Source organism: Gobius niger, assembly GCF_951799975.1.
Source record: "Gobius niger genome assembly, chromosome: 2".
Classification (NCBI taxonomy): Eukaryota; Metazoa; Chordata; class Actinopteri; order Gobiiformes; family Gobiidae; genus Gobius; species Gobius niger.
The window spans coordinates 24185958-24211810 of record NC_136853.1 but is presented as its reverse complement, the minus strand read 5'-3'; the positions used below and the strand labels follow the sequence as shown (position 1 = coordinate 24211810).

At 42.6% G+C, this 25853-nt stretch overlaps 1 protein-coding gene across 1 annotated transcript; it reads left to right on the top strand.

Annotated features, from left to right (window-relative positions):
* Nucleotides 1-9868: 9868 nt before the first annotated feature.
* On the top strand, nucleotides 9869-25176 carry LOC306959232 (tenascin-like). The gene is made up of 28 exons (XM_079551288.1): nucleotides 9869-10136; nucleotides 12455-12966; nucleotides 13124-14437; nucleotides 14562-14819; nucleotides 14902-15017; nucleotides 15110-15263; nucleotides 15528-15797; nucleotides 15866-16051; nucleotides 16363-16452; nucleotides 16559-16822; nucleotides 18317-18655; nucleotides 18770-19045; nucleotides 19800-20072; nucleotides 20177-20449; nucleotides 20543-20815; nucleotides 21041-21349; nucleotides 22107-22379; nucleotides 22575-22697; nucleotides 22773-22916; nucleotides 23017-23136; nucleotides 23205-23348; nucleotides 23462-23592; nucleotides 23659-23791; nucleotides 23901-24052; nucleotides 24131-24227; nucleotides 24312-24473; nucleotides 24543-24706; nucleotides 24777-25176. The coding sequence occupies exons 2-28, from the start codon at nucleotides 12495-12497 to the stop codon at nucleotides 24885-24887; spliced, it is 6621 nt and encodes a 2206-aa protein (XP_079407414.1). The 5' UTR covers nucleotides 9869-10136; nucleotides 12455-12494; the 3' UTR covers nucleotides 24888-25176.
* Nucleotides 25177-25853: the final 677 nt, after the last annotated feature.

Sequence of the window (25853 nt, the reverse complement as noted above, 5' to 3'; positions counted from 1 at the left end):
TATTATGTTCACTTGATTTTTTTAATGTTCTGTATTGGAAGAACATTTGTTTTGTCCTTCAGTATATGGTAAAAGCAGACATTTATACAAAAAACACTGGTTTTAAAGCCTTTTAAACAGTCTAAGGCTAGACTTTTTACAGTGAAGTGACAGTTTTCCTCCTGAAAGTTGTGAAACCTGTTTTAAACTCAGTCCCTGTGATGAATGTTGATGTTGTAAATGCATTAGGAAAGTTTGAGATGAGTTTGGACCAGAAAACAGCAATTTGAAATTAGAGTGACAATGTTTCTTTGTACAATCAGGTATAGCTCCTTTAAGAAACTAAACCTGTTTCCACAAAAGCAAAAGGCAACATCTCACATGCTAAAGTCGTTATGATGGATAAGTATCATTTGATCGATGAGTATTTAAGGCGCAACATATCACCCTAAAATAAAACACAGCTTTGATGGGAGTGTGACGTCACCGGCTTGTATCCATGACGATGTTGCTGCTTTGCTTATTCAAACATGTGCTTGAAATACTTTATGTCTTCTTCCCGATGCAATTGAAAAGAGCAGGCTTTGTATTGCGAGCATTTCTTGTTAACAATTTGTGACATGAGAATGTTTTGCAGTGGAGCTTTAAATTAAAAGCCACATCGTGTAATAATGTGAAAAACCAAGAGCAGGAAAGGAAAGAAAGGAAGTTTTAACATGAGTTTTGCTAGATCAGACATATTGTAAGGACTTAATAGATGAATATTCACAGCTGTAAAGTAAGTGGCATGTGTAGCAGATGAATCTCAACATTCACACACTCTCAGTCTGGATATAGTAGGCCACTGACCCCTTTTGTTCTGCTGCAAGCTTATTAGCACTATTGATTTTAGCTCATTTATTTTACAGACTTCCTGCAGGGAAGCCAGATGACCCATCTACATATCAACTACGCTGATGTACAAGAGCGGAGGCAGCCTTTGTGTTAAGATGGACCAGTTTTTCCCATATTTGTTCCAAACGATTCTTGATGAGTGCAGTGGAACGGGTCATTTTGTTTATCTGCGTCTACAAGTCTGTGTCTAACAAGGTAAGAGTGGCTAAGTTTTGACTCATCTTCATTTGAAAGAGAAATTAGACTTTGCATCTGTTTTGCCTATGTCCCTCAGTTTATTCTCAGGTAGTTTGTTTTTCAAGTAAAGATATTGATACAAGGACAATGAAAAGATAATGAGGAAGTAATGTGTAATGAGAAGAAGTTTTGGGATCCACCTTTTGTTATATGAAAACCAAAACGTTTCACTGCTGGGTTAATATTATGCACAGAAGAATTTGCTTGACCTCACCAGTATTCTTTCCACTAACGTTTTGAGCTCGACCTACATAAATCAGAGCAGAATGAGTGCAGCTGCTCGATGAAGACGGAAATACCCAGAGCTCGTGAGTTTCTGTTATTCTCCATGTAGCTGTCATAAATATCTGTGTGTAATTTGACCATGTCCACCTTCGGCTTCAGCTACACAAATGCAGCCATAGTCCTAATCATAGCCATAGGTTTGTATTAGTTCATCTAATGTAATGCATGACTTTATACAGACCTTCTCCCATTAAACAAAGGAACTGTTTTTGTACAATGTCACAGCAGAAGGTGCCTCTCAGGGCTGCACCAATATTACTGATAAAGTTTGGAAACAAGTAATGACAGACATCAAAACAAACGTAATGTCCCGTGAATAGCCAGTAGCTGATGGGTAAGGGAGATAGATGGTTACCCTGGGTGTGCATGGCAGGGATAAACTCAAAAACACAGTGGGAGAAAAGAGAAACCTCAATAAGACCCACACTGTTCGTGATGGGTCCCTTGGACGGACAGGATAAGATTGACCCAGGGTTGGAAGAAAAAGAAAAAGAAGGAAGAAGAACTTTATTTGCATAGCTAGGGCTGTCATGATCATGACTAAATTGACATATAGTAAGTAAGTGCTTTATTTGTCATTGTGTAAGCGTACAACGAAATAGTGTGTAGTAGTTTGTCCTGAGCCGTTGCGACTGAGCCGCGCTGCCTCTGAGGGTCAACCTGACCAGCATGTTTTTGGAGGTAGAGGAAACCGTAGCACCCAGAGGAAACCTTCAGTCTACTCTGATCCTCTGAAACAGTGCAGCATCTCCTGGGTTTGTCCCTGTTTCTGAGCGTGGTGTCCTGCACTGGTCAGCTCCACCTCCTCCTTCCTCTTCCTCTTGCAGCTCCCTCCGCTCCACAACAGTCTTTCACCGTCTTTTGAGAAGAGCTTAGCAGTTAATCTGTTTTATTCTCCAGTGAACGTCCATTAATCAGAACAATAGAAGACATGTGTGGCTTAGCTGTGAGTCATTTCCAGATACCTCCTTGTTTATCCCTTTTTTGTTTCCTTTAGCTCCTCTTGTAGCGTCTCCACTGTGCTGCAGGTGTGGGGGCTCTTGGAGCCTCTTCAGTGCTGAAGAGATGTGTAGGTCTCAGATGTCTTTGGCTCCTAAACTAGATGTGTGTTTACTGTTAAAAAGCTGCTTTCCTCAGGACCATTATGGACTCTTTAGAAAATCCACCGATCCCCAGAAAAACACGGCATAGAAAAAGACATGAATGCAGCTGTACTGAGCGAGAGGGAGGTTGCTGTTGTGTAAGGGGCAAGGGGAAGCAAATATTATGACATAGTTCATGAAGACATTGGGAAGCACAGTAATAGAGACCAAACCAGGAGCTTCTGCTCATTTTGTTCTGATATCTGGAGCCTAGTCAGTCCTAGTTTTAGTCGTCACTTACTTTTTTATTTAGTTTCTGTTCTGTTATATGAAGAAACACATTTCATAGAAAAAATATGAATCTGAGCTATAGACTCTATAGACAATATGTTTAGACCATTCTATATGTAGTAGAGTGGACTGCAGGTTAAACTTAAATTTAACATGTAGAAAAAGGCAACACAGATTCGTAAAATCGGCAGGACAGAGGCATTCATTTACAAAAATAGGATTTTTATTAGTTACATGTTTTGTTAAAATTGTCCATTGTTTCCTTCATGTGGACATTCATTTCAGACAGTGTCCATATTAAACAGCACATCACAGTCTGCAATAAAAAGACGGACGACCCTGGCGATGCAGGGGTAGAAGAAGAGGAGGTGTGTAACGCTGACAGGACCCTAAGAATGGGAAATCTACATTAGACACATACAGATGCGTGGGCAGATGCAACTATGAGGCCATTGACCTACCAGGGCGACGATGCATGGCACTCCCCAAACGACCCGTACTGAGACCCCGAACATGTTACTTGTCCAGCTATGCAGTAGCCTTTGGCCGGAGCGCCAGCATGCTAAAAACACATAGCATCGTAGCATAAGGGCTAGTGAGCCTATAGTCTGCATGAATATAAACTGGTCAACACGCTTACCAGCGAGACAGTTGTGTGTACATATAGTTGCTGGCTTGACGCCTCGAGCTGCTGGCTTGACGCCTAAAATCGCCGGCTTGACGCCTCCTGAACGACCACAAACAACTCGCAACTTCACCAACTTTCACGCTGTGCCCCGCTACCGCAGCAGCGTGTGACGTCAGAGGGAGGAGAGGTCATGCCAGGTGCATAACCCCCCGTATTTATAGTGCGCACCCGCGATCTGATTGGCTCAATGTAAGGGCAATATAGGCTACCCCACTACATTCTACCCCTTGCTTTTTAAATCGTCGTCCCGACGATGGACCGACAACTAATTTAACTATATTAAAACAAAATAAAATGCTCCAGGTAAGCTTGAAGCCCGCAACATTAAAACATGGAGCTATGACTGGGCCCTCCTGACCCAGAGTCCAGTCACAGCGCACAGATGCTGTCCTCTCTCAAACGGCACACGAACACCTACGACACCTCCTCTCCTTCTTCTTAAATACAACAGGAAGGGCACCCCGAGCGAACACCAAACAGCAGTAGGAGGGTATGCCCACACTTTACACGGATTCAGTGTGGCAGCCCGACATGTCCAGTCTGGAGCTACAACAGAATAGATGAAACAGTCAGTAGCTCCAAAACTAAAGGGTGTGCCCCTAAAATAGCCACGTTATCAAAATCCCAACCATTCAAATGACTAGAGGTATGACAGGTAAACTTTTTGCTCTTACAGGATCTACTTTTTAGCACAAAATGGCATAAACATTTGCTTTCACCCTTATGTCACAAATAATGTAAAAACAAGATAAATGCACACACAAAAATACACTTCAAATAAGTACACACAGGACAGGGTTAAGCAGGTCCAGCTTCTTTGTTACTTTAGCAGCAGTACCGTATGCAAATGAGTACCCGTAGGACTGTCAAACAGTACAGTAGTCACTGAAATCAATGAATGCAATCTGTCCAAATTCCAATTTATCCTGCCAACAACGCCAAATGTAGTAGAGTGGACTGCAGGTTAAACTTAAATTTAACATGTAGAAAAAGGCAACACAGATTCGTAAAATCGGCAGGACAGAGGCATTCATTTACAAAAATAGGATTTTTATTAGTTACATGTTTTGTTAAAATTGTCCATTGTTTCCTTCATGTGGACATTCATTTCAGACAGTGTCCATATTAAACAGCACATCACAGTCTGCAATAAAAAGACGGACGACCCTGGCGATGCAGGGGTAGAAGAAGAGGAGGTGTGTAACGCTGACAGGACCCTAAGAATGGGAAATCTACATTAGACACATACAGATGCGTGGGCAGATGCAACTATGAGGCCATTGACCTACCAGGGCGACGATGCATGGCACTCCCCAAACGACCCGTACTGAGACCCCGAACATGTTACTTGTCCAGCTATGCAGTAGCCTTTGGCCGGAGCGCCAGCATGCTAAAAACACATAGCATCGTAGCATAAGGGCTAGTGAGCCTATAGTCTGCATGAATATAAACTGGTCAACACGCTTACCAGCGAGACAGTTGTGTGTACATATAGTTGCTGGCTTGACGCCTCGAGCTGCTGGCTTGACGCCTAAAATCGCCGGCTTGACGCCTCCTGAACGACCACAAACAACTCGCAACTTCACCAACTTTCACGCTGTGCCCCGCTACCGCAGCAGCGTGTGACGTCAGAGGGAGGAGAGGTCATGCCAGGTGCATAACCCCCCGTATTTATAGTGCGCACCCGCGATCTGATTGGCTCAATGTAAGGGCAATATAGGCTACCCCACTACATATAGTCTGTTGAGTGAATGAGAGACAGGCAAAAATAATTAATTCAAGGCTATTTTTGCATTTAGAAATGTTAGTCTTTGGTCTGCGATTTCTTAAGCCTGTCATTTCTCCTGCACAGATTGATATGGCATCACATTGATGCAAATGTACAGACTGAGCTCACTTGAGCTGATGTGATTGTGAGGGATTCTTCATTTTTTTTTTTTTTTGGGCCTAATTCTTATCTATAAATGACTTGTGTACCCAGAGGTTTGTAACACAAAAGATCAGGTTTGTGGTTTTATCAATGCCGAATCCCGTCAGATCTCAGAAGCTAAGCAGGATTAGGCCTGGTTAGTACTTGGATGGGGGCTGCCGGGGAATAAGCCAGTGTGTGTGTGTGTGTGTGTGTGTGTGTGTGTGTGTTTGCGTGCGTGCGTGCGTGCATGCGCGCGTGTGCGTGTGTGTGTGTGGTTGTGGTCAGAGAGTCCATTGTGTGTCATGTGAAAAGCGCTATACAACTAAGATTCGCTTCCGTCCTCCATCTTTGTTCCTGACAACAGATTCATGATTCTATTCCAGAGCAACCCCACAGACCATTTGGGCGACAGTGGCTCAAATGGTAAAGTGTATGCAGACTGTTGTTGTGTCCTTGAGCAAGACCCTTCACCCACCGTGTGTGCATGAGTGAGTGGTTGGAGGTTGGAGGAGTCAATGGTGCAGATTGGCTCCATGTTTTCATCGGTCTACTACAGGACTGCTGTCACTACAATGTCTCACCACCAATGAGTGAATGAATCATGCAACGTATATTTGATTGTGATGACATGACACCAATTTATTATTAGGCCTGAGAAACCGTCATGGCTGGCTCAAGCGCCCGCCTCCCCTCAAACATACACTCACGCACGTACACGTATTAGAAACATGAAATATGGATAAAATAATCGGACAGCAGTCTGCGAGGCGAAGTCAACGATCAGGTCCCTGACGGTGATATTTGAACCTACTGAAGTATGCCTTAGTTTGCAGATATAGAGTGATACAAATTCATACAAACTTTTCTCTATGAGGTCAACACAAGCTGAGCATGAAGAGGGGTACAGAGAGGACACCTTCTACAAAAACTAACTGTGCCACATAGCAATATTGCATTGCAAAATCCCAAACCTAAGGCCCATGAAAAAAATGTACATAAAGGCAGTAGATAAGATTGAGAGACAGAAAGGGTACAGGGTGATCAGTGAGGGCCAGTAATTGCGCTTGTGGCTATTTTTGAGATTATTGTTATTTTGCACAGCCCACTGTTTCAAAATGTAAATTCCCCTTTACTCTGCCAAAGTACACATAAAAAATACTATAAACTGGGAAATGAATGCAAATGTTGGCTGTAGGGAATCCGACAGCCGACAGCTCCGGGCCTTACAGTGGTGAGAACAGTTACTTCATACTTGTACTCATTTTCCATCTGTGGCGACCACAGACTTCCTGCAGCTGTATAACAGAAAAGCTGCTAGCAAATGGCAGGCCGCTCCTCCTTGTGTAGCAGCCACTGTGGGAAGCATCAGCAGTCTGGAATGAGGCAGATCGGGTGAGCATGGCACAAATGAAGGGAGGTGGACCACTGCCCCAGCTTTGGAAGTCAATCGCTTCCATCCTTGACTTAAGTAAATATACACGCTGAAGTTCAATTCCTTCCACCTGTGTGAGATTTTAATGTAACTGATCATTTGAAACAGCCCATGAATGCATGGTTATACAACATTTCCAAAGTAAATAAATTCACATTCATCTTCCAAACCAGATTCAGAGGCAGTAAGTTCAGCTGGCATAACTGTGATAAACAGAAAGAGGTGCAGAGGGAGCACAACCACACAACAGACTGTTTGATTTACTTTCACTCACACTTCCATTCCCCTCCTCACACTACTGCGCAGAATAATGCACATTATACATTGTCATAAAAGGTTTTTTATTACCGCGTTATTGTGATAGTGTTTTTCCCACATAGAAATTGAATGTACTAATGAATATAGTCATCAGGCTCTCGGTCCGGGCACAGAAGCACCACCTTGGCAGGGGGTTAGAAACAAGCGGGTTTTTCCAGTGTGACAAATGCTGTAATAATAAGTTTAATGCCTTGTATTAACACTTACGCTAATCCAAGCAAACATCTGCAAACAAGGTGCACATCCCTTGTGAGTTCCACCTCATTATTTTAGATGCTGACACTACCGTCAAAGGGACTTAGAACCATATTTGTTCATGTTTGTGTGACCAGAGGAAACTTTGCTCTGCTTATTGTCTGAACATGGCTAGAAAGTGACAAGCTAAGCACAACCTACCTGTTGTTCATGTATTATGGCATCTTGGCAACCATTGGCAACCATCTTTGGCATTAGAGTCTGAATAGGTTACCATTCATTAAAGTTGTTTTTTGTGTTGTTTATGCGACGCTGCCTGGAGCGAGACTGTACGTCTGTTCTCTGACTGAATCGTCTCCCTACAAAGGTAGTCCTCTTTAACTTAAAAGATTAGTGGGTAAGCCTGCTAAACAGTGAGGTCTTTAATTTATACAAGATTAAAAACTTGGATTTCTTGTTGTTTGGACACTAATCAGTGGATTGTGCAGTGTCTCAGTGGATTAAATGTGGTGGTGCCTTTTGTCCGTTTTACTTCGCTGTGTCCTCATGCTGCACATTTTCTATACCGCAAATGAACATATATTAACATTTTCAATTGCATTTACATGGAGGTCCAGGTGGGAATCGAACCAGGGACCTTCTAGCTGTGAAGCACAAGCCCTAACTTGTGTCTTGCTACATAATGTGTTTTATCAATTGTAATGTAAAGGCCCCGGGGACTGCACACGTGCTGTAACACTTCTGTTTGTCCAATGTTGCTATGTCCATATTAAATACATGAATACATATACATACATATGCTGGACAGAGCTGGGATCAAACCATCAGCCTCCTGATTAGTGGGTGAATACCATTGAGTCATATTTCATGTGTAAATTACATTATGTGGACATAGATAGTCAAGAATATACAGTATGGGTAAATTGGAGACTGCAAATTGAAATTAGCAATAGCTAAATTTAGTACAAATCTGAACATGGTCCCTGACACATAAACTGATAAAGTTAGCTAAACACGAAGGTTTCGCCTCACAACCCCTTTGAGGTAACTGTTTGCTTACTCTTTTCTACAATGACACAGACGCTCCTTTGGGCTGGTTTCATGCTGTTGTTTTGAAATGGCCACCCATGAAGTTCATCCACTGTAAGTGAACCCAAGTATCGCCACATCGCTTTGTTTAACTGGATCGTTGCAAGGTTGGAACTGCAATAAAAGTGACTTGGCTTATGGTCTAACCTAGTGACGGCCAGATCGATACCATAGTATCGATATATCTATGCCAAACAGCTACTTTTTAAGATTTGATACCAGGTAAAAGTATCGATATTCATTTGCAAAAGAAGGCACGGCTGCAAGTTTAAACACAAAAGGACGAAGAACAGTCCACAGCAGCAGAGGACTGAACTGAGCCGCCATATCATTCTAGTTTAGGTTCTGTTCGTCCATAAAGTATTGATTTTAAACTTTGTTTATGTATCTAATTGCTCTTTGCCATTGTTAATTAACCAGTTAAAGTAATATAACAGAAACTTAAAGTAATAGGCCACTGTTTTTCCACACTGAGATGTGTTCTTACCTGAGCTTAGACGAGTTGATGTGTAACTGTCTGGTCTTTGTGCATGACCTCAGTTACGCAAAAAGACCAAACATGTTGTTAGCATTTAGCCTCTCATCCTCTCCTCTATGGGCCAAACGGGGGTGAAGTTAGAAGCGACCAAGCTCTTCCACGTTTCCCCTTTTTAAATACGGTTACATGAGTACTTACACGATCCAAGTCTAGTTACACAAAATTAAGCATGTTGATTTTCTAAGGGGAGAAATAGAGGTACTATAAGGCGTAATGACACCTCAGGAGTGCTTCGACGTCCGCGCAGTAAGTATTTTGCCAAAGTACATTGTGTTTCGAAGAGAACAGAGTTTTTTCTGGGTTTAAAAAAGCTGAATTTTACTGTCACTGTTTTTTGCATTCTTTTTCCGTTTGTTTGCAAATGAACAAAGGGGCTCATTTATCAAGTATTTACTGATGTGCAAAGCAAGATGGATCAGCAGCAGAGTCATTTATGCATTCATAACTCAGCATTGTTTTATTTACATATCAGATTTGGTGATGGACAAAGAGAGGAAAGCTGTTCTTGACATAGCAATACCAAGTGATTGCAACATCAGGAGAGAAGCCAGAGCAGAAGAAGAGCTGGAGAAGGCCTGGAGTCACCCTCCAGACCTTCTCCAGCTCTTCTCCAGGCATCAGTGGTGCCCCTGGTCTTTGGAGCCCTTGGAGCAGAAACCCTCAAACTGGAGGAATGGCAGTTTTGCCTGTATTGAATGTCTTGGTTCCTACTGTATGCCCTGGTCAGTGGGACTTCCTGGTTATATGAATGTAGGGTTTTATACAAGTTAATTGTACTGTTTAGTTTTAGTAATTCACAGTGATTTTGAGTCATGCAAAAATCAGACTTCATTCTGAGTCTTTCGTCTCATTCCCATTAGCTCTCTCCAAAAACTGTTTCTGTCATGACTCTCAGGAACACTAGCAGCTCAAGGCAAGAGGCCAGTCGTGCATCATTCAGCTGCTGTGTAGGGGATGGTCGATTGTGTGAGGGTTGGAGTTTAAACACTGGGGGTTTGACCCAAAACTCTCCTTCACACTCTCTCTCTCCCTCTCTGCAGTGTGGAGTCTGGAGTCGCACGAGCTCAGCCTGAGCTGTGAAGGAACAGATAAGCAGCTGTCACCTTGTGAAGAGCTAGATACAGGAAAGCAGAGCTGCACTTCCTTTCCTCGTGCCAATCTGACACATTTTCTTAAATCTTCAGAGACCTAAAGGGGTAAGACATCTATTTTATTTATAGCTTAATGGGGAACAAAATGCTATAAGTTTTATGTGCATGTCATTTATGTATTTCTCAAACTGAACTGGCCTTTGTGGCCTTTTCCAGATTGTTTTTCTTTCTTTCTCCTGTTACATTCTTTGTGTATGCTGTAACTTCGTCCTTAGTCTGAGAAAATTAGCTACTCATCCTGAGATCTAAGGTGATGACAGGCTGCTGTGCAAATCTGCAGTGCGATGCGCTCAATTATGTGGCTGAAGTAACTCCAGTTGGGGTTTTAAAGCAGGTCAATGCAAAGGCTGCACAGAAGAGGATTTAAGTTGAGACGAAATTCACTTCTCAAAGAACTAATGTGCTGTGAGTGTGCGTGCGTGCGTGTGTGTGTGTGTGTGTGTGTGTGTGTGTGTGTGTGTGTGTGTGTGTGCGTGCGTGCGTGCGTGCGTGCGTGCGTGCGTGCGCGCGCGTGCGTGCGTGTGTGTGTGTGTGGTACTGTAATACTGTTGTGTCTGCTGCACAAAACACTGATCCAAAAAGGTCCTGTTAAAGGTCATGTGTTCCATATTCACACTAATGTCCATAATGCTCTGGCTCTACATATACATATAACATATAGCAATAAGGCGGTCCTATGTTCTGCCCATATGTTTTTTGTTATAGAGTCCAGACATGTTGTACTGCATTGTCCTCATAATGTGAGACACTCACAGCTGGCAAAATGAGAAATGGAATTAACCGTCACATAATGCATGAGGTAGTACAATTACTGTCACTAAAGCATGACGGGGAGCTGAGCCATTGTGTGGTACAAGTGCCTTTTTTCTTTTACCAAACAAAACAGATGTCGTCCATCAAGACCCGAGTTTCACTTTTCCGAGCAGGAAAGTTCCCTTTCCTATTGCCAGCGTTTGGGGAGAGTATTCAGGGATTCTGGATTTCAGCTTAGTGAAGTTATATTTATTTCAATTTTCTGTCCAAATGATTTTCCCATGCCCCATAATGCAAGTGGTGTGTCCCAGCCCAACCTCGCTTCAGCTATTAATAAACAGAGGTGAGTTTGTCATGTTGGCCAGTGATTTTATACAGAGAGTACTCAACTTAAATATATATTTTTTGCATCATAAAGTAAATATGATTGTAAATACCTGAACTATTTGTAGGTTTATGACAAGGGGTCGGTATCATTCTTATATTTCCCAAACCACTAGTTCAGTGATAATTGTTTGTCTTCACACATAACATAATCATCCATCATTTATTGGAGCTGAAACAACCTAGTAACTTTCTCCAGTGCCGTCTCAGGATCCACCAGGCGTATAAATTTACTCTCTGGTTCCTTATTTCCCGATGCTGGTTGTAGCTTTAACGGTACTCAGCTCTATTTATGACCCTTCAAACGATGCTTTTATGCCTTTACTTTCCAGATGTGCAAGAACTTGTGAAACTTGAGCTGTCTGACACTGGCATCAAAAACATTTAGTTTGAGAAATATGACTCTAAAATGGTCAGGTCAGAGTTAGGGTCAAAGTTCAGGGCTCGAAAAAACGAAAGACGGATGGAATGTGTTTTGTTTCTCCTTCTGCTTTCAAAGAAATATGTCATGTACATGACGATGTTTGACAGTATTTGTTTTAAATGCATCGAATGATACTTCATTTGTTGTTTCGGGTCAGTTTGATCCCATTATTTAAGAGACAAGTATAAATATGAGACATGCATAAAACTAAAATTCATAGTTTTCAGCTTGAATTGAGTTTCACTAATAATTCCATCCATTCTCACTTGAATTGATGAATTACATTGTCAAATTTACTATTATATTTATGACTTTTTAACCCCCAAAAGGGGGATTTCTTCAGCCTTTATTAGATTGATATTTTGTGTCTTGTAGTCGTGGTTTATGTTTTATTTATGTATTAAACCCTGTCATTTAGACTTGTACAATCTTGTTATAAGTCCGACCACAATAACTCAGATTTTAGCCAATGGTTCCTTGGAAACACTCTATTTTGGTTTTGACTTCTACATACTTACTCGTGTGCTTTGGAAACGCAGTAAAGGCTAATCCTTCCAGACGTTCCCACAGTAAGGAAGAGCCTTTCATTAGTTCCACATCACTCCAATGAATTATAGCCGGTCCGTCTGATCTGCGGACATTTATAACTCACTTCACCTGGAATTGTCATGATGATATTTGTAAAGCTGTACAAAAAGACTGTTGTAAATTTACAACTAAAGGGCTGATCCATGACTATTCACACTTATATTATAAATATTTGGCATGATATGGAATTAGTTTCTGTTCTCTTTTTTCACAGAGTGTTAATCATCAGAGGATCATTTCCTAGAATAACGAGAATGGGTATAGAAAAACTTCCAGGTTGGATACTTTTGACTATTTTTCTGGTATCGTCTGAAGCTGAGCTGGTGAAGAAAATCTTGAGGCATCGAAGGCAGACTGTGTTGTCTTCGAGGGAACATAACATTAGCCTCCCAATTACAAACCAGTCTGTGGTTTTCAACCATGTTTATACCATCAATGTGCCTGCCAGTGCCCTCTGCACTGTGGACCTGGATGCTCCAGACAGCTCACAGATGTTTCCTAAAGATGCCGCGTCAGACGGTCACATCACAGAGCACGCAGTCAATGAGGAGAACCAGATAGTCTTTACTCACCGCATCCACATCCCTCGAAAGGCCTGTGGTTGTGCTGAGGACCTGCCTGCCCTGAAAGACCTCCTGAGCCGCTTAGAGATGCTCGAGGGACAAGTGTCAGCTTTAAAGCAGAAATGCAGCGGTGACTCTTCAGGCTGCAATGCACATGGGACAGGTAGGTCACAGTTATCCGAGCACGCAGGGGTTTCAAGTATTGCTGTAGCATGTGAGCTTTGTATAGAGATGTTATCAATGATAATAATCATATGAAAGAATAATAACAATGATAACAATAATGAATAAATACATGTTACTATTTGTCTTTCTCCAAGGTGACGTGGGAACCAAACCGTACTGTAATGGCCATGGGAACTTCAGTGCTGAACAGTGTAGTTGTGTGTGTGAGCCTGGCTGGAAAGGACCAAACTGCAACCAGTCTGAATGTCCCCAAAACTGCAGAGGGAAGGGCAGCTGCGTACAAGGAAGTTGTGAGTGCCATGAAGGGTTTTCAGGAGAAGACTGCTCTGTAGAGGCCTGTCCCGTGGACTGTGGGGCACATGGACAGTGTGTGGGAGGCCTGTGTGTCTGCTCTGATGGCTTCTATGGTGAAGACTGCTCGCAGACAAAATGTCTGAACAACTGCTTTGGCCGTGGCGTCTGTGTGGATGGAGGCTGTATTTGTGAGCCGTCCTGGAGTGGGTTGGATTGCTCTGAAGTCAAATGTCCCAGTAACTGCTTGGGTCATGGGCGTTGTGTAAATGGTACCTGCGTCTGTGACGAGGGCTACTCAGGAGTGGACTGTAGGGTGCGCACGTGTGTCAATAACTGCCATGGGAATGGTTTCTGCGTGCAGGGCAAGTGTGTGTGCACAGCTGGATACAGTGGAGAAGACTGCTCTCTGCTCACTTGTTTAAACGACTGCAGCGGCCGAGGCTCCTGCTTCAATGGTGTCTGTATCTGTGATGTGGGCTACCAAGGAGAAGATTGCAGTCAGTTAGCCTGTGTCAACAACTGCAACAGCCGGGGGCAGTGCATAAATGGACAATGTGCATGTGATGTAGGTTTTCAGGGCGAGGACTGTGCTGAGCTGTCCTGCCCCAGCAGCTGTCACCACAGGGGGCGCTGTGTAAATGGACAGTGTGTCTGTCATGAGGGCTTTACAGGAGAAGACTGTAGCATCAGAATATGCCCTTCAAACTGCTTCAGCAGGGGCACCTGCATCAAGGGTCGTTGCAGGTGTCATGCTGGTTTTAGTGGAGAAGACTGCAGTCAGATGAGCTGTCCCAACCACTGTAAACACAGAGGCCGCTGCATCGATGGACAGTGTGTCTGTGAAGAAGGCTTCACAGGAGACGACTGCAGTCAGAGAGCTTGTCCCAATGACTGCATGAAAAGAGGCTACTGCGTTGAAGGCACATGCAAGTGTAAAGAAGGATATTTTGGTGACGACTGCTCTCGGCTTGCCTGCCCTGATAACTGCAACAACAGGGGGCGCTGCATCAAAGGGCGATGTGCCTGTGAAGATGGATATGAAGGGGAAAGCTGTGCCTCTAGAAGCTGCCTCAACAACTGCAACAACAATGGTCAGTGTGTAGACGGTCTGTGCCTCTGTGAGGAGGGATATACTGGAGATGATTGCTTAGAAGGTAAGAAACATACTGTATTTCAGCGCCAAAATAAATGTCTTTTTTAAGAATTGGCCATGTTTTTTTTGTGCTATCCTAAGATTTAAAATTTTATTTTAAACATATTTTCTCTCTGTTTCTCCAGTCTCTTCACCCAAGGACCTCACTGTGGGAGAGGTTACTCAGGAGTCTGTGGACCTCTCCTGGGCCAATGACATGCTGGTGACAGAGTACCTTGTGTCGTCCACTAGTTCAGGAGGCCTGCGCCAGGAGTTCAGAGTTCCTGGTGACCAAACTGCGGCCACTGTTAAGGAACTAGAGCCAGGCATCGAGTATCTCATCCATGTTTATGCTGTGTTAAGCAACAGGAAGAGTGTGCCAGTCAGTGCCCGGGTGGCTACACGTACGTGCAAATGACCTGAACAATGACTGGCTTTTTTGCAAAGTGTCAGTGATAACTTCCTTCTTTTTCTATGGGCCTTTAGTTCTGCCTCAGCCGGAGGGTTTGAAATTCACATCAATAAGAGATACTTCAGTTGAAATAAAATGGAACAAGCTAGAAAGTCCTTTTGATGGCTGGGAGATATACTTCCGTAATACGGTTTGTAAATGTACATTATGTAAAGAAGTGCTTTTTTGTGTTTCAAATATTATGTTCAAATTAAATTGGTGACTGTTTGTTTCCTTGTACAGAAAGAAGAAAATGGACAGATTGTGAATACTGTTCCACCGTCGCAAACCCAGTTTGTCCAGACAGGTCTTGGGCCAGGTCAGGAGTATGAAGTGTCAGTAAACATCATTAAGAACAATACAAGAGGACCCCAGACTTCCAGAAGAGTGACCACAAGTGAGTTACAGCATGCAGAAAATACATGAGGCGATTTATGGTAGACTGTTGGAAAATCTTGACAGAGCATATTTTTTGGCCCTTTTGGAGTCGTTCAACAATATACAGTACTAGTACTCGTAATACGTACTTACACGGGTGTCTTCAAATAATAAGTAGCTCTCTGCCATTTTAATTATAAAGACATCTTACTGAGTAAAAGGTTGATGTTTCTTACTATACCAGAATAATTAAAAATAAATCAGCATTTGTGATCCTTCTCAGAGATACAGGGGCCTCAGCACCTGCAGGTGAAGGATATAACGGGGTCCTCGGCTCTCATCAGTTGGTCTCAGACGATGTCTCCCACAAGCAGAGTCATCATGACCTATTCACCGACCTCTGAGCCTTTAGACAAAACTAGCATTGAGATTTTCCCTCCAGACCACCAGAGCAGCATCGAAGCTCTGAGGTCAGACACTGAGTACAAAGTATCCCTCGTTTCTACTGCAGGAGACAGCAGGAGTGAACCTGTGACTGCAATATTTACAACAGGTACTACAGGACAATACAGCCAATGTAACTGCGGTCATTAACTATATGTATGTATATGTTTACATTAGCTTTGGATGCACCGAAAGATCTTCAAGCTGTATCACAGTCTGACAGTAGCATCACTGTGCAGTGGCTCAACAGTGAGGCTCATGTAGGAAACTACCGGGTGAAGTACAGCCCCATCTCAGGAGCTGAACATGGGGAAGAGTTGTTCCCACAAGGGCCTGGTGACACTACAACAGCCACAATAACTGGTAAGTATGGGGTTGTGCGTGTGTCTGTACTATCAGCAGGTTCAATCTGACCCATAATGCATCTGTTACCGCGCTTATCAACTAAGGTCATGGAAAGACAACCAAGACAATAACAACTGTATAACCATGTATTTCTAGACTTATATTTATGCCTTTTACTGTTTTACTATAGGCCTACATGTATATTTTTAGTATTATGAACTTTACAGAAACAAAAACAACTGCAGTTTCGTAGTCTGACCACTAGTTGTCATGGTAACCTTTAGATTACACATAGATTTTCTACTGAAGCCACCTCACCATTTGCTCAGGGTTATTACCCGGAACAGAGTACGGTATTGGAGTCAGCGCTGTGAAGAATGAGAGGGAAAGTCTTCCTGCTACAACTAATGCAGACACGGGTGAGAAATAGCAGTTGAATTTTCTTTAGGGGTCATTATAAGTTCAATCAGAACCATCCTATTGGTGCTCATTTCTACTTGCTCTGGTGTATTGACCGTCTTCCAGACCTGGATCCTCCTACAAGCTTGGAGAAATCAGGCTCCACTGAGACATCAGTCTCTCTGACGTGGCACAAACCTCAGGCCAAGGTGTCTGGATACAAACTGGTGTATGTGTCTGAAGATGGTCGATCTGAGGAATTTGACCTGGCTACCACAGCCACCCAGTACACTGTACCCAACCTCACAGCTGGGACCACCTACACTTTTACTCTCACTGCAGAGCGAGGACACAAGAAGAGCACACCAGCCACTGTGACGGAGTCCGCAGGTGAGTGAGCAAGTTCAGCCCCAGACATTTACAGCGCCAACAGTCGAAAAGATTATTAGTTAGTGAATTAAAGAGTAAATGAGTCTTTTTTAGTAGAAATTATCATTCATTGTGGGTTTTATAATACTGTTAAAGCCACACTGTGGAACTTTCCGGTATATGCAGGATAGCCACATTCACACATGTGTCCCAGCAGACTAAAGTCCAGATAAATTCAGGATTCTCTTCCAAAAATCCCAACGTAGAGCACTTTTTCAATCTCTTTCGCCAGTGGTGAGTATTGAATAACATAATTCAGTCTAGTTTCCACTTGTTTATTATTTCAATGATGAAGAGTCAGACACTCTTTCTGAGAGGTGGCTGTAAATCTGGTGTGTGCTCTAGTGTTTGTCTCCTCTTTGTCGAAAGCGTCGAAAGAGTCTGAACTGCAGATGCGGCGCATGCGATTAAACTGAGAGATTGGCACGCTCCTCCTCAAAGGTACTGGATGAGAAGATTTACCGTGCAGCATGGAGATTCGATCAGTGCTCTTTCTGTTCAAGCTGGAGTGAAGTTCATTGGCTACTCTGTAAACAAGGATGTCACGAACGTTCATTTTATGTGCGTCCCACTCAATAGTAAATACAAAGGACAGATGGCATTCGTGAAGCTGAGATATTCTTTGAACTGTGTTTCCGAGCCTCTTCAAATGAAAAAAAATGTCATCAGTGTATATTTTCCAGTAGGATATCTGACGTAATAAATAGGGATTATGAGTTTCGTTGAAAAACACTTAGCTCCCCAAACATTTTCCACATTTCTGCATACGCCTGTTGAGTCTCATTGTAGATGCATTTAGTATTTATTCTGAACACAGTGACCTATAGAGAGAAAACTCAAGCCATTTTTTTTTTTTCAAACAATGCAGTGTTGCATTGATATTTGATTGATTATTTGATGATGAAAGATTGAGACCAGCAGATCCCAAAGACTCTCAATGAGGTTAAGATCTGGACTCTACGGCGGCCAATCCATGTGTGACAGTGACGTCTCTCTCATTCACAATGTGAGTCCGATGGCATTGTCATCTTGGAATATCCCTGTGCCATCAGGGAAGAAGAAATCCATTGATGGAATAACCTGGTCATGCAGAACGTTCAGGCCGTCAGCTGATCGTATTCTTTCTGCTCATAGTGTCACCACAATTCGATCTACACATGGAAGCGACAATAATAATATAAAACCTTTGTAAATACAGTTAATGGTTGTATTTTATCACATTTATGGTATGAAATGTGACTCAGTGTGGTTTTAATATAGCTTGAAATGAAACAGAAAATAATGAAAACCCTCCAAAATTATGTAGATATGGTTTTGCTCTTTATGCACACCCTTACAACCCACTTATTTTACATCGTGAGCCAATGTAATTTTGTAATAATTTGATATATTCTATCATATTTCCACAGTGTTTTTCTCTGTCAACTTTAAATAACATGCACTTTAACATTTTAGCACGCAGATCCACCTCCTCTGATGTACTTTCACTGACAATTAAAGATGCCCCCATATCTACAACCCCACAGTACAATCGGGATAATGGAACAGTCCGATACCATAGTCTCCTGGACTCTGACAGACCCTCCACCACTGACTCTGCTGTCATGGGCTCTGGCGCTGAGCCTGACAACTCTATTATGGAGGAACTTATTGCTAATCTAACAGATCCGTCGTCTCACAACACACTGCCAGGAAAAGTGACAAAAGACAAACTTATAAAACAGAATGACTTCCCATTAGAAGGGGTGGTACAAGGGAAAACTTCTTTACCCCTGAGTATACTTCCTCCTAAAGGTACATAGACTAGAATGATCACTCTGGGCAAACTTCGAATGCCTCTGTATTTACCAGCATTCAAAATGATGTTGCACGTATTGCTGTGTTGACACTTTTTTGTCCATTTACCAGAAGAACAGAATTCTATGGTGCTAAATCTCACCATCTCTGACATTACGTGGGACAGCCTCACTGCATCCTGGGGTCCCATGGGTGGGGATTTTGACAGCTTTGTCATAGAGGTGACCAACTTGGACAACTTAGTAGAGAGCCAGAACCTCACTCTGTCTGGAGATGCTTTCATGCTAGTCCTGTCTGGCCTGACTCCCAACACCAGCTACACGGTTGGACTGTATGGCATGTACCAGGGTTCTTTCCTTGAACCTGTTTACACTGATGCCGCCACAGGTACACGGTCCAAGATTTTTTACACATAGAATGCATCATTTTCTTTCTCCCCTAATCATTTTTGTCTTTTTTTGTTCTCACTATTAACTACTGTTATGCGTCTCAACCATTCTGCATGAGAAAAGAAAAAAGTAATAACTTTAATACAATAATTAATACCTCTTCATCTTTACCAACATGCCATTGGTATTCATACCCTCCAGCCACTGTTTCTGTCTGAGAGATGACGTCTTATTGATACAGGCCTAGAGTTCACCCATTCCATCCTTCATATTAGGCCATAAATGCATGATGTCCTATTTCGACTCCCTGTTCCATCGAGACTGGAGTTATAGCTGCAATGATTGCAAAAGCAAACCAATATCTTCACCCATCATTCAGCATCACCATGACTGTGCTGCCATTTCATCCATCCATCCTTGGTGGCCATTTGTATTAACATGTTTGCCCTCTGTGTTGGTGTTCACAGTTTGTGTGAGCTGTAATGATATTACAGTGTTCATGTTTTAAACATGATCAAACTATCACCACCTTTATTTGCACCTAAGCTCCTATTTCTCCACTCTGCATGTATTTGCATATAATCTATATCTGCTAGCAAGCATAGTGAAGATTGCACATCTTACAGTACAAAGCTTATTGTACTGTCTCATGTTTTCTGTGGATGTTGACAAGTGAGTTTTGAATTTCACACACAATTATAAGCAGCTGTTACAGTTTTCTAAGGATAAAATGTTATCTTTCTTCTCTTTAGTGCGTGAACCTGTGGTCGGCAAACTATATGTATCTAACATAACCTCCGAGAGTTTTACACTGCACTGGAATGGCTCTGAAGGGAAGTTTGATGGTTTTACGCTGGAAATTATTGATTCTGATTGGGTCACAAAGCCTCAGGAATATAACATATCCCTACATGTACAGTCCCTTGACATCAAAGGGCTTCGGCCCAGCACTGACTACATAGGCTACCTCTATGGGGCGTACAAGGGATCACGAACCACTGCCACCAGTATTGTTGCATCAACAGGTATTTTAACTCGTTTTCCAATGTTAGTGTCATGTCATTTAGGCCCTTTTCCAAAGCTAGTTTGCACAAAATTAATATGTTGAACATTATCTCTCTCCTTGAAGCTGAAGAGCCTGATTTTTCCAAGCTTGTTGTCTCTAATATTACCTCAGACCGATTCACTCTTTCGTGGCAGACACGGGAGAGGTCTTTTGATAACTTTATCGTTGAAGTCAGAGAGTCTGCCGTGCCCACTCAGGCGATGGGACGTGTCCTGCCTGGTGACATACGCACCACAGTCATGACTGGGCTTAAGGCAAGCACAAGCTATGATATTAAGCTTTACACAAGCAGCAATGGCCAGTCTATACATCCCCTATATACTGTGGCTACCACAGGTATAGAAATCACTCTACTCTGCTGCATGTGCTGACAGAATACAAACAGTACAGATAAAGCAATGTTACTGAAACTTTGTCTTTTTTGTTCAGAGGACATCCCACAGTTGGGGACCATAGCTGCTGCTTCAGTGAGTCCACAAAACCTGAGCTTGTCCTGGAATACACTGTCAGGCCATTTTGATGGCTTTGTTATACGGGTCAGTGACTCTGAGAGGCAGTCTGATGCACTGGAGTTTACTCTGCCTGGAGATGCCCGTAATATCACCCTGTCTAACCTGATGGATGCTACTGACTATGATATTGAATTGTACGGTATTTCTCATGGGCGCCATACTAACTCTGTGTTATCACAGGCCACAACAGGTACTATGTATTTTATTCAACATATAAACAGAGTTTTATATTCTATTTAGAGGTGATAACGTTTTAAAATGTTATGGTTTGTTAAGTAGGTTATCAACACATATTAATTCCTTACCATTGACTTACACAATTGCTTTTGCAACCATTGCTCTCATGAATAAGGTAATGCATATATTGGCCTCCCTTCTTATCTGTGCTCTCTGTTTCTGGGATGAAACCCTTTAGCTTCTTTGCCTAAAGTGGAAAACTTGACTATTACCAACATAACCCCCTATGGTTTCCGTGTGTCCTGGGAAGTCAAAGTACAGCAGCAACAGGGAGATGTTACCCCCTCTAGTGGAGGGTTCAGCCATTTTATCATAGTAGTGACAGACTCAGGCTGGCTGCTGGAGCCTCAGGAGTACACCATCCCAGGCGACCACAGTCACCTGGACGTCTCTGGCCTCATCACGGGCATAGGCTATGAGGTCCGGCTGACCGGAGTGTCCCAGTCCGGCCTCCTCTCTCGACCTCTCACCACAGTGGCTGCGACAGGTATTTGCCATGGACTCTTTGGGGTCTTTGGGTTGGATGTAATAATGGTGCAGCTTTGGTGCATTTAATACTTAACACAATCTTTGAAAGTTGCTCTTATGGACTTCGACCAGACCTTTACTAACAAGCCTATTTTTCACAAACAGGCAAAATATGTGCAAGCATATTTTCTTAATTAATAACTAAATTAATGTACACCAGTGGTCCTGAAACCATTTACTCCTAAAGACCAGTACTAGGCTTGAAATGTGTGTGTGTGTGTGTGCACCTGTGCGTGTATGTGCACGTACGTGTGGGGAGGGGTTGACATGAAAACTTTCTGCAGATTTTCATGTCAGATGCATGAACAACATACTGACACCTTTTCATGAAGGCCCTTTTGTACATGAGTGTGTAAAACATGGGGTAGTAATCTTTGTCTTTGTTTATTTTTATTTTCCACGGCGGCCCGGTACCAGACAGCCCACGGTTCTCAGAGATTCGGGACCCCTGATTTACAAAATTAGCACGAAATATTTGTTAACAATACTTTTAACATTGTGTTTTCTCTGAGAATGCACTGAATGCCTGAAAACTGTTCTTTAAGAAAACATAACTGACTGGTTTAATTTTTCCCCCTAACCCATTCTTTTTGTACTTGTGAGCATGGCTTCCAAAAGATGATCAACAAACCAACTCTCTCCTTACAATGTGTCTGCACAAAAATCCTCTTTCCGACAGCACAGATGTATACCAACACTGTGTCTTTCTCGAGCAGAGGCTGAACCCGAGGTGGAGCATCTCTTCGTGTCAGATGTCACAGCCGACAGTTTCCGTTTGTCTTGGGCGGCAGATGAGGACCTGTTTGACAGATTCCTCATCAAACTAAGAGACAGTAAAAGAACGGCACACCCACAAGAGTACAGTGTTCATGGAAATGAACGAACCTTCGTTTTAAAAGGACTTATGGGTGGAACAGAGTATGAGATTGAACTATATGGAATTAAGTTGGGCTGGCGATCCCAGGGTATCACTGGAACTGCTCAAACAGGTATTTTCATTACCAACACAGTCTCTAATATCTCTTACTGTAACCTGATCTCAATGCCTTGAACTTGAACTGCACAAATCCTTTTGCTCCTCTCCCAAAGCTTCTTTCATTCATCCAAACAATCTTTTAAAAAGTACAAGTTGGTTTACTTTAACTTAAGAGTTTGATTCTGAAATACTTTTGTACAATTGTTAGGTCTGGGCACTCCACAGGAACTTCACTTCTCTGATGTGACTGACTCTTCAGCCATTGTTCACTGGTCCAAGCCTCAGACTGCGGTCGATAATTATCGCATCACCTATGTGCCATTTGAAGGAGGTACAAGTGTCTCATCACTCTTATGCTCAAATACGGCTTATGTGTGTCCAATAGACAACTCTCTCTTCCCCAAAGGAAGCCCACTGATGGTGACAGTAGATGGCAGTGTGCTCGAGGCTTTACTTCCCAATATGAATCCTGGCAAAACCTACCAAGTGACAGTGAATGCTGTGAAGGGACTCGAGGAGAGTGACTCCAGCACAGACACTGTGACCACTGGTTTGAGTCTTTCTTCACTAAAGTTCTGCTTCTCTTGTGTGCAGGCTCATTTCATTGTAAGTTATGGTTGTGGGTTGTAAAGTCTAGTGTCTGTTCACAGCATTGGACAGACCGGGGCGTCTCACTGCAGTCAATGTCACTGACATCTCTGCAGTGTTGCAGTGGCAGCCCTCTGAGGCCGCAGTGGATGGATATGTGGTTACGTACCGAGCTGATACAAGTAAGTAGTTTATGCATTACACTGTACTTTTCTACTAAATGACTGAAACAACTACTCCAAATGTACAGCACGCCCAGTGGTGGAGCATGTCCCTGGAAACACAGTGGAGTTACAGATGGGCTCTCTGGCTCCAGCCACACACTACACTGTGGCACTTCATGCTGTTAAAGAGGCTCAGAAAAGTGAGTCTGCCATCACCGAATTCATCACAGGTGGGAAGACTATTTATGTTTAATCTCATAAAATGCTTTTACATAAATAGTTTGTTCAAAGCTCTGTGAAAAGTAAAACATTTGAATCAATATTGATACTGGAGTGGTTTCAGATGTGGACCCCCCTCGTGACTTGACTGTCTCTAACGTCCAAAGTGACAGTGCCACTCTGACCTGGAGGCCTCCTCAGGCGGCCGTCACTGGCTACACTCTGTCTTTCTCTACAGCTGGCGGTACCGTCAGGGTATGTGTCATTCTAAGTTAATATGCATTGATTGATATTAGTCTAAAGTCGTGTTTATCCCTGCAGGAAGTAGTGCTAAGCCCCACAGCCATGTCCTACAACATGGATGAGCTGACAGGCTCCACTGAGTACACTGTAAAACTGCTGGCCATTGCTGGGAACCAAAAGAGTCGAGCTGTAATCACTATCTTAAGCACCAGTAAGAAACACACCAGCTCTCACATTTATACTCGGCAGTGCCCCGCTCACACATGTTGTCCAACTGTGTTTTTAAGTTTAATACTTGACAGGTTCATTTGTGCTTTTAGTTGGGCAGCAGCACCGATTCCCTAAGGACTGTGCTCAGATATTCCTTAATGGAGAGACCAGCTCTGGACTTTATACCATCCATGTGGGAGGGGAGGAGAGCCAGCCTCTTCAGGTCTACTGCGACATGACCACTGATGCGGGTGGATGGCTTGTGAGTGCAGAAACATAATAAAGGAAGTAACTTCACTGAAGTCACCTGTTATTGTTATTAATATGACTGACTGGCCAGGTTTTTCTGAGACGCCAGAGTGGAGAGTTGGAGTTCTTCAGAAACTGGAAGAACTACACAGCAGGCTTTGGCAACATGAATAATGAGTTTTGGCTTGGTAAGAATATTGCTTTTCAGACTCAAATTGCTCCAACTCACTTCTCTAAGTCTATACACCTTCTACATTTTGAACCTACATCAGGCCTCTTCAACTTGCATAAAATTACATCTTCTGGACATTACGAGCTCCGTGTGGATCTGAGAGACAATGGGGAGTCAGCCTATGCACAGTATGACAAGTTCACTGTTGCAGAGCCAAGAACCAGATACAAAGTCTACATTGGTGCATACAGTGGAACAGCAGGTATGTGGTCTTAATCTGACAAAATGATCTTTGTTATGCACAGATAAATGTAATGTGTGTCTTGGCCAGGTGACTCAATGATATACCACCAAGGAAGACCCTTTTCTACTTATGACAATGATAACGACATTGCTGTCACAAATTGTGCCTTGTCCTATAAAGGGGCTTTTTGGTATAAAAACTGCCATCGAGTCAACCTCATGGGAAAATATGGTGATGGCAGTCACAGTAAGGCAAGTGTTAATGTGAGGCAATATGTTGATCTCAATAAACTGGAGACTGACACGTTTTCTGTTTTAACAGGGCATAAACTGGTTCCACTGGAAGGGCCATGAACATTCAATTGAATTTGCAGAGATGAAGATTAGACCAGCCGACTACAGAAAGTTTGAAAACAGAAAAAAACGGTCTTAATTGTCTTATACCTTTGGCTTCGTTGTCACATTAAGTTAAGCCTCATCAACACTTATGCACGTGCACTGGATTTAAGTAGCTGTGTGTAAAGGAAATAAGGAGAACTGTAATAAGTAATAAAAGAACCAAAGATTTAGTATAGCTGTTTCATATTGGTGCTGTATGTGAATGTATGTTTGTTACTAATTTGTATCAAATTGCAAAAATAATGCGTGGATATTACATCATAGGCACACCAGATTAAATCATACTCCATCATTTAAAACTACAAAAAAATGACAAAAAAAAAAGATGTCGTGGGTAGTACAGTTGTTAATAATTGTTGTTGAGAGACCTTTGTTATAAACCATACAGATTACTAAAGTGTTATGGCGCAGCCCCCTCAGCAGATGGCGATGTTTTGCTGATGTTTTGTGTGTTGCTTCTTGTTCAACCCTTGGTCATCTGAAATGCAATAAAAAAAAAAAACTCCCCCAAAAACATATTTTTTTCAGTAAGTCTTATGTATTTTGTTCCATCAAGGTGCTCTGGTTCCTCAGCACCTGAGGCAGACCTTGTTTGGCGTCCGATTTGTAATTCGTTTCATTGTGTGCAGTAGTTGCCCAAGGACAAGAAATCCTATAGATGAAGACAATAGAATAGACAAACTATTGTTTACCATGGACACAGTGATGGCAGACATTTGCCTTTGGCTTGTTCACACATTTATTGAAGTACAGTTAATTATAAAAAAAAGTGAATTATATAATTTAAAAAAAGCAGATTCACCTCATCAAAAGAAAAGGAATGGCCTGAGCATTGAGGGTTACAGCTTATTCAGCTCCTGATGGCACAGGGCACAAAAGAATTCCTATACACATTGGCAAAATCATGGCAAAGAGAAGTCTGAATCTGTGCCATGATGGAAGCAGCTCGGAGTGGTGGGACAGTGGCTATCGTCATCTGTGATCTTATTGTTATTATTAC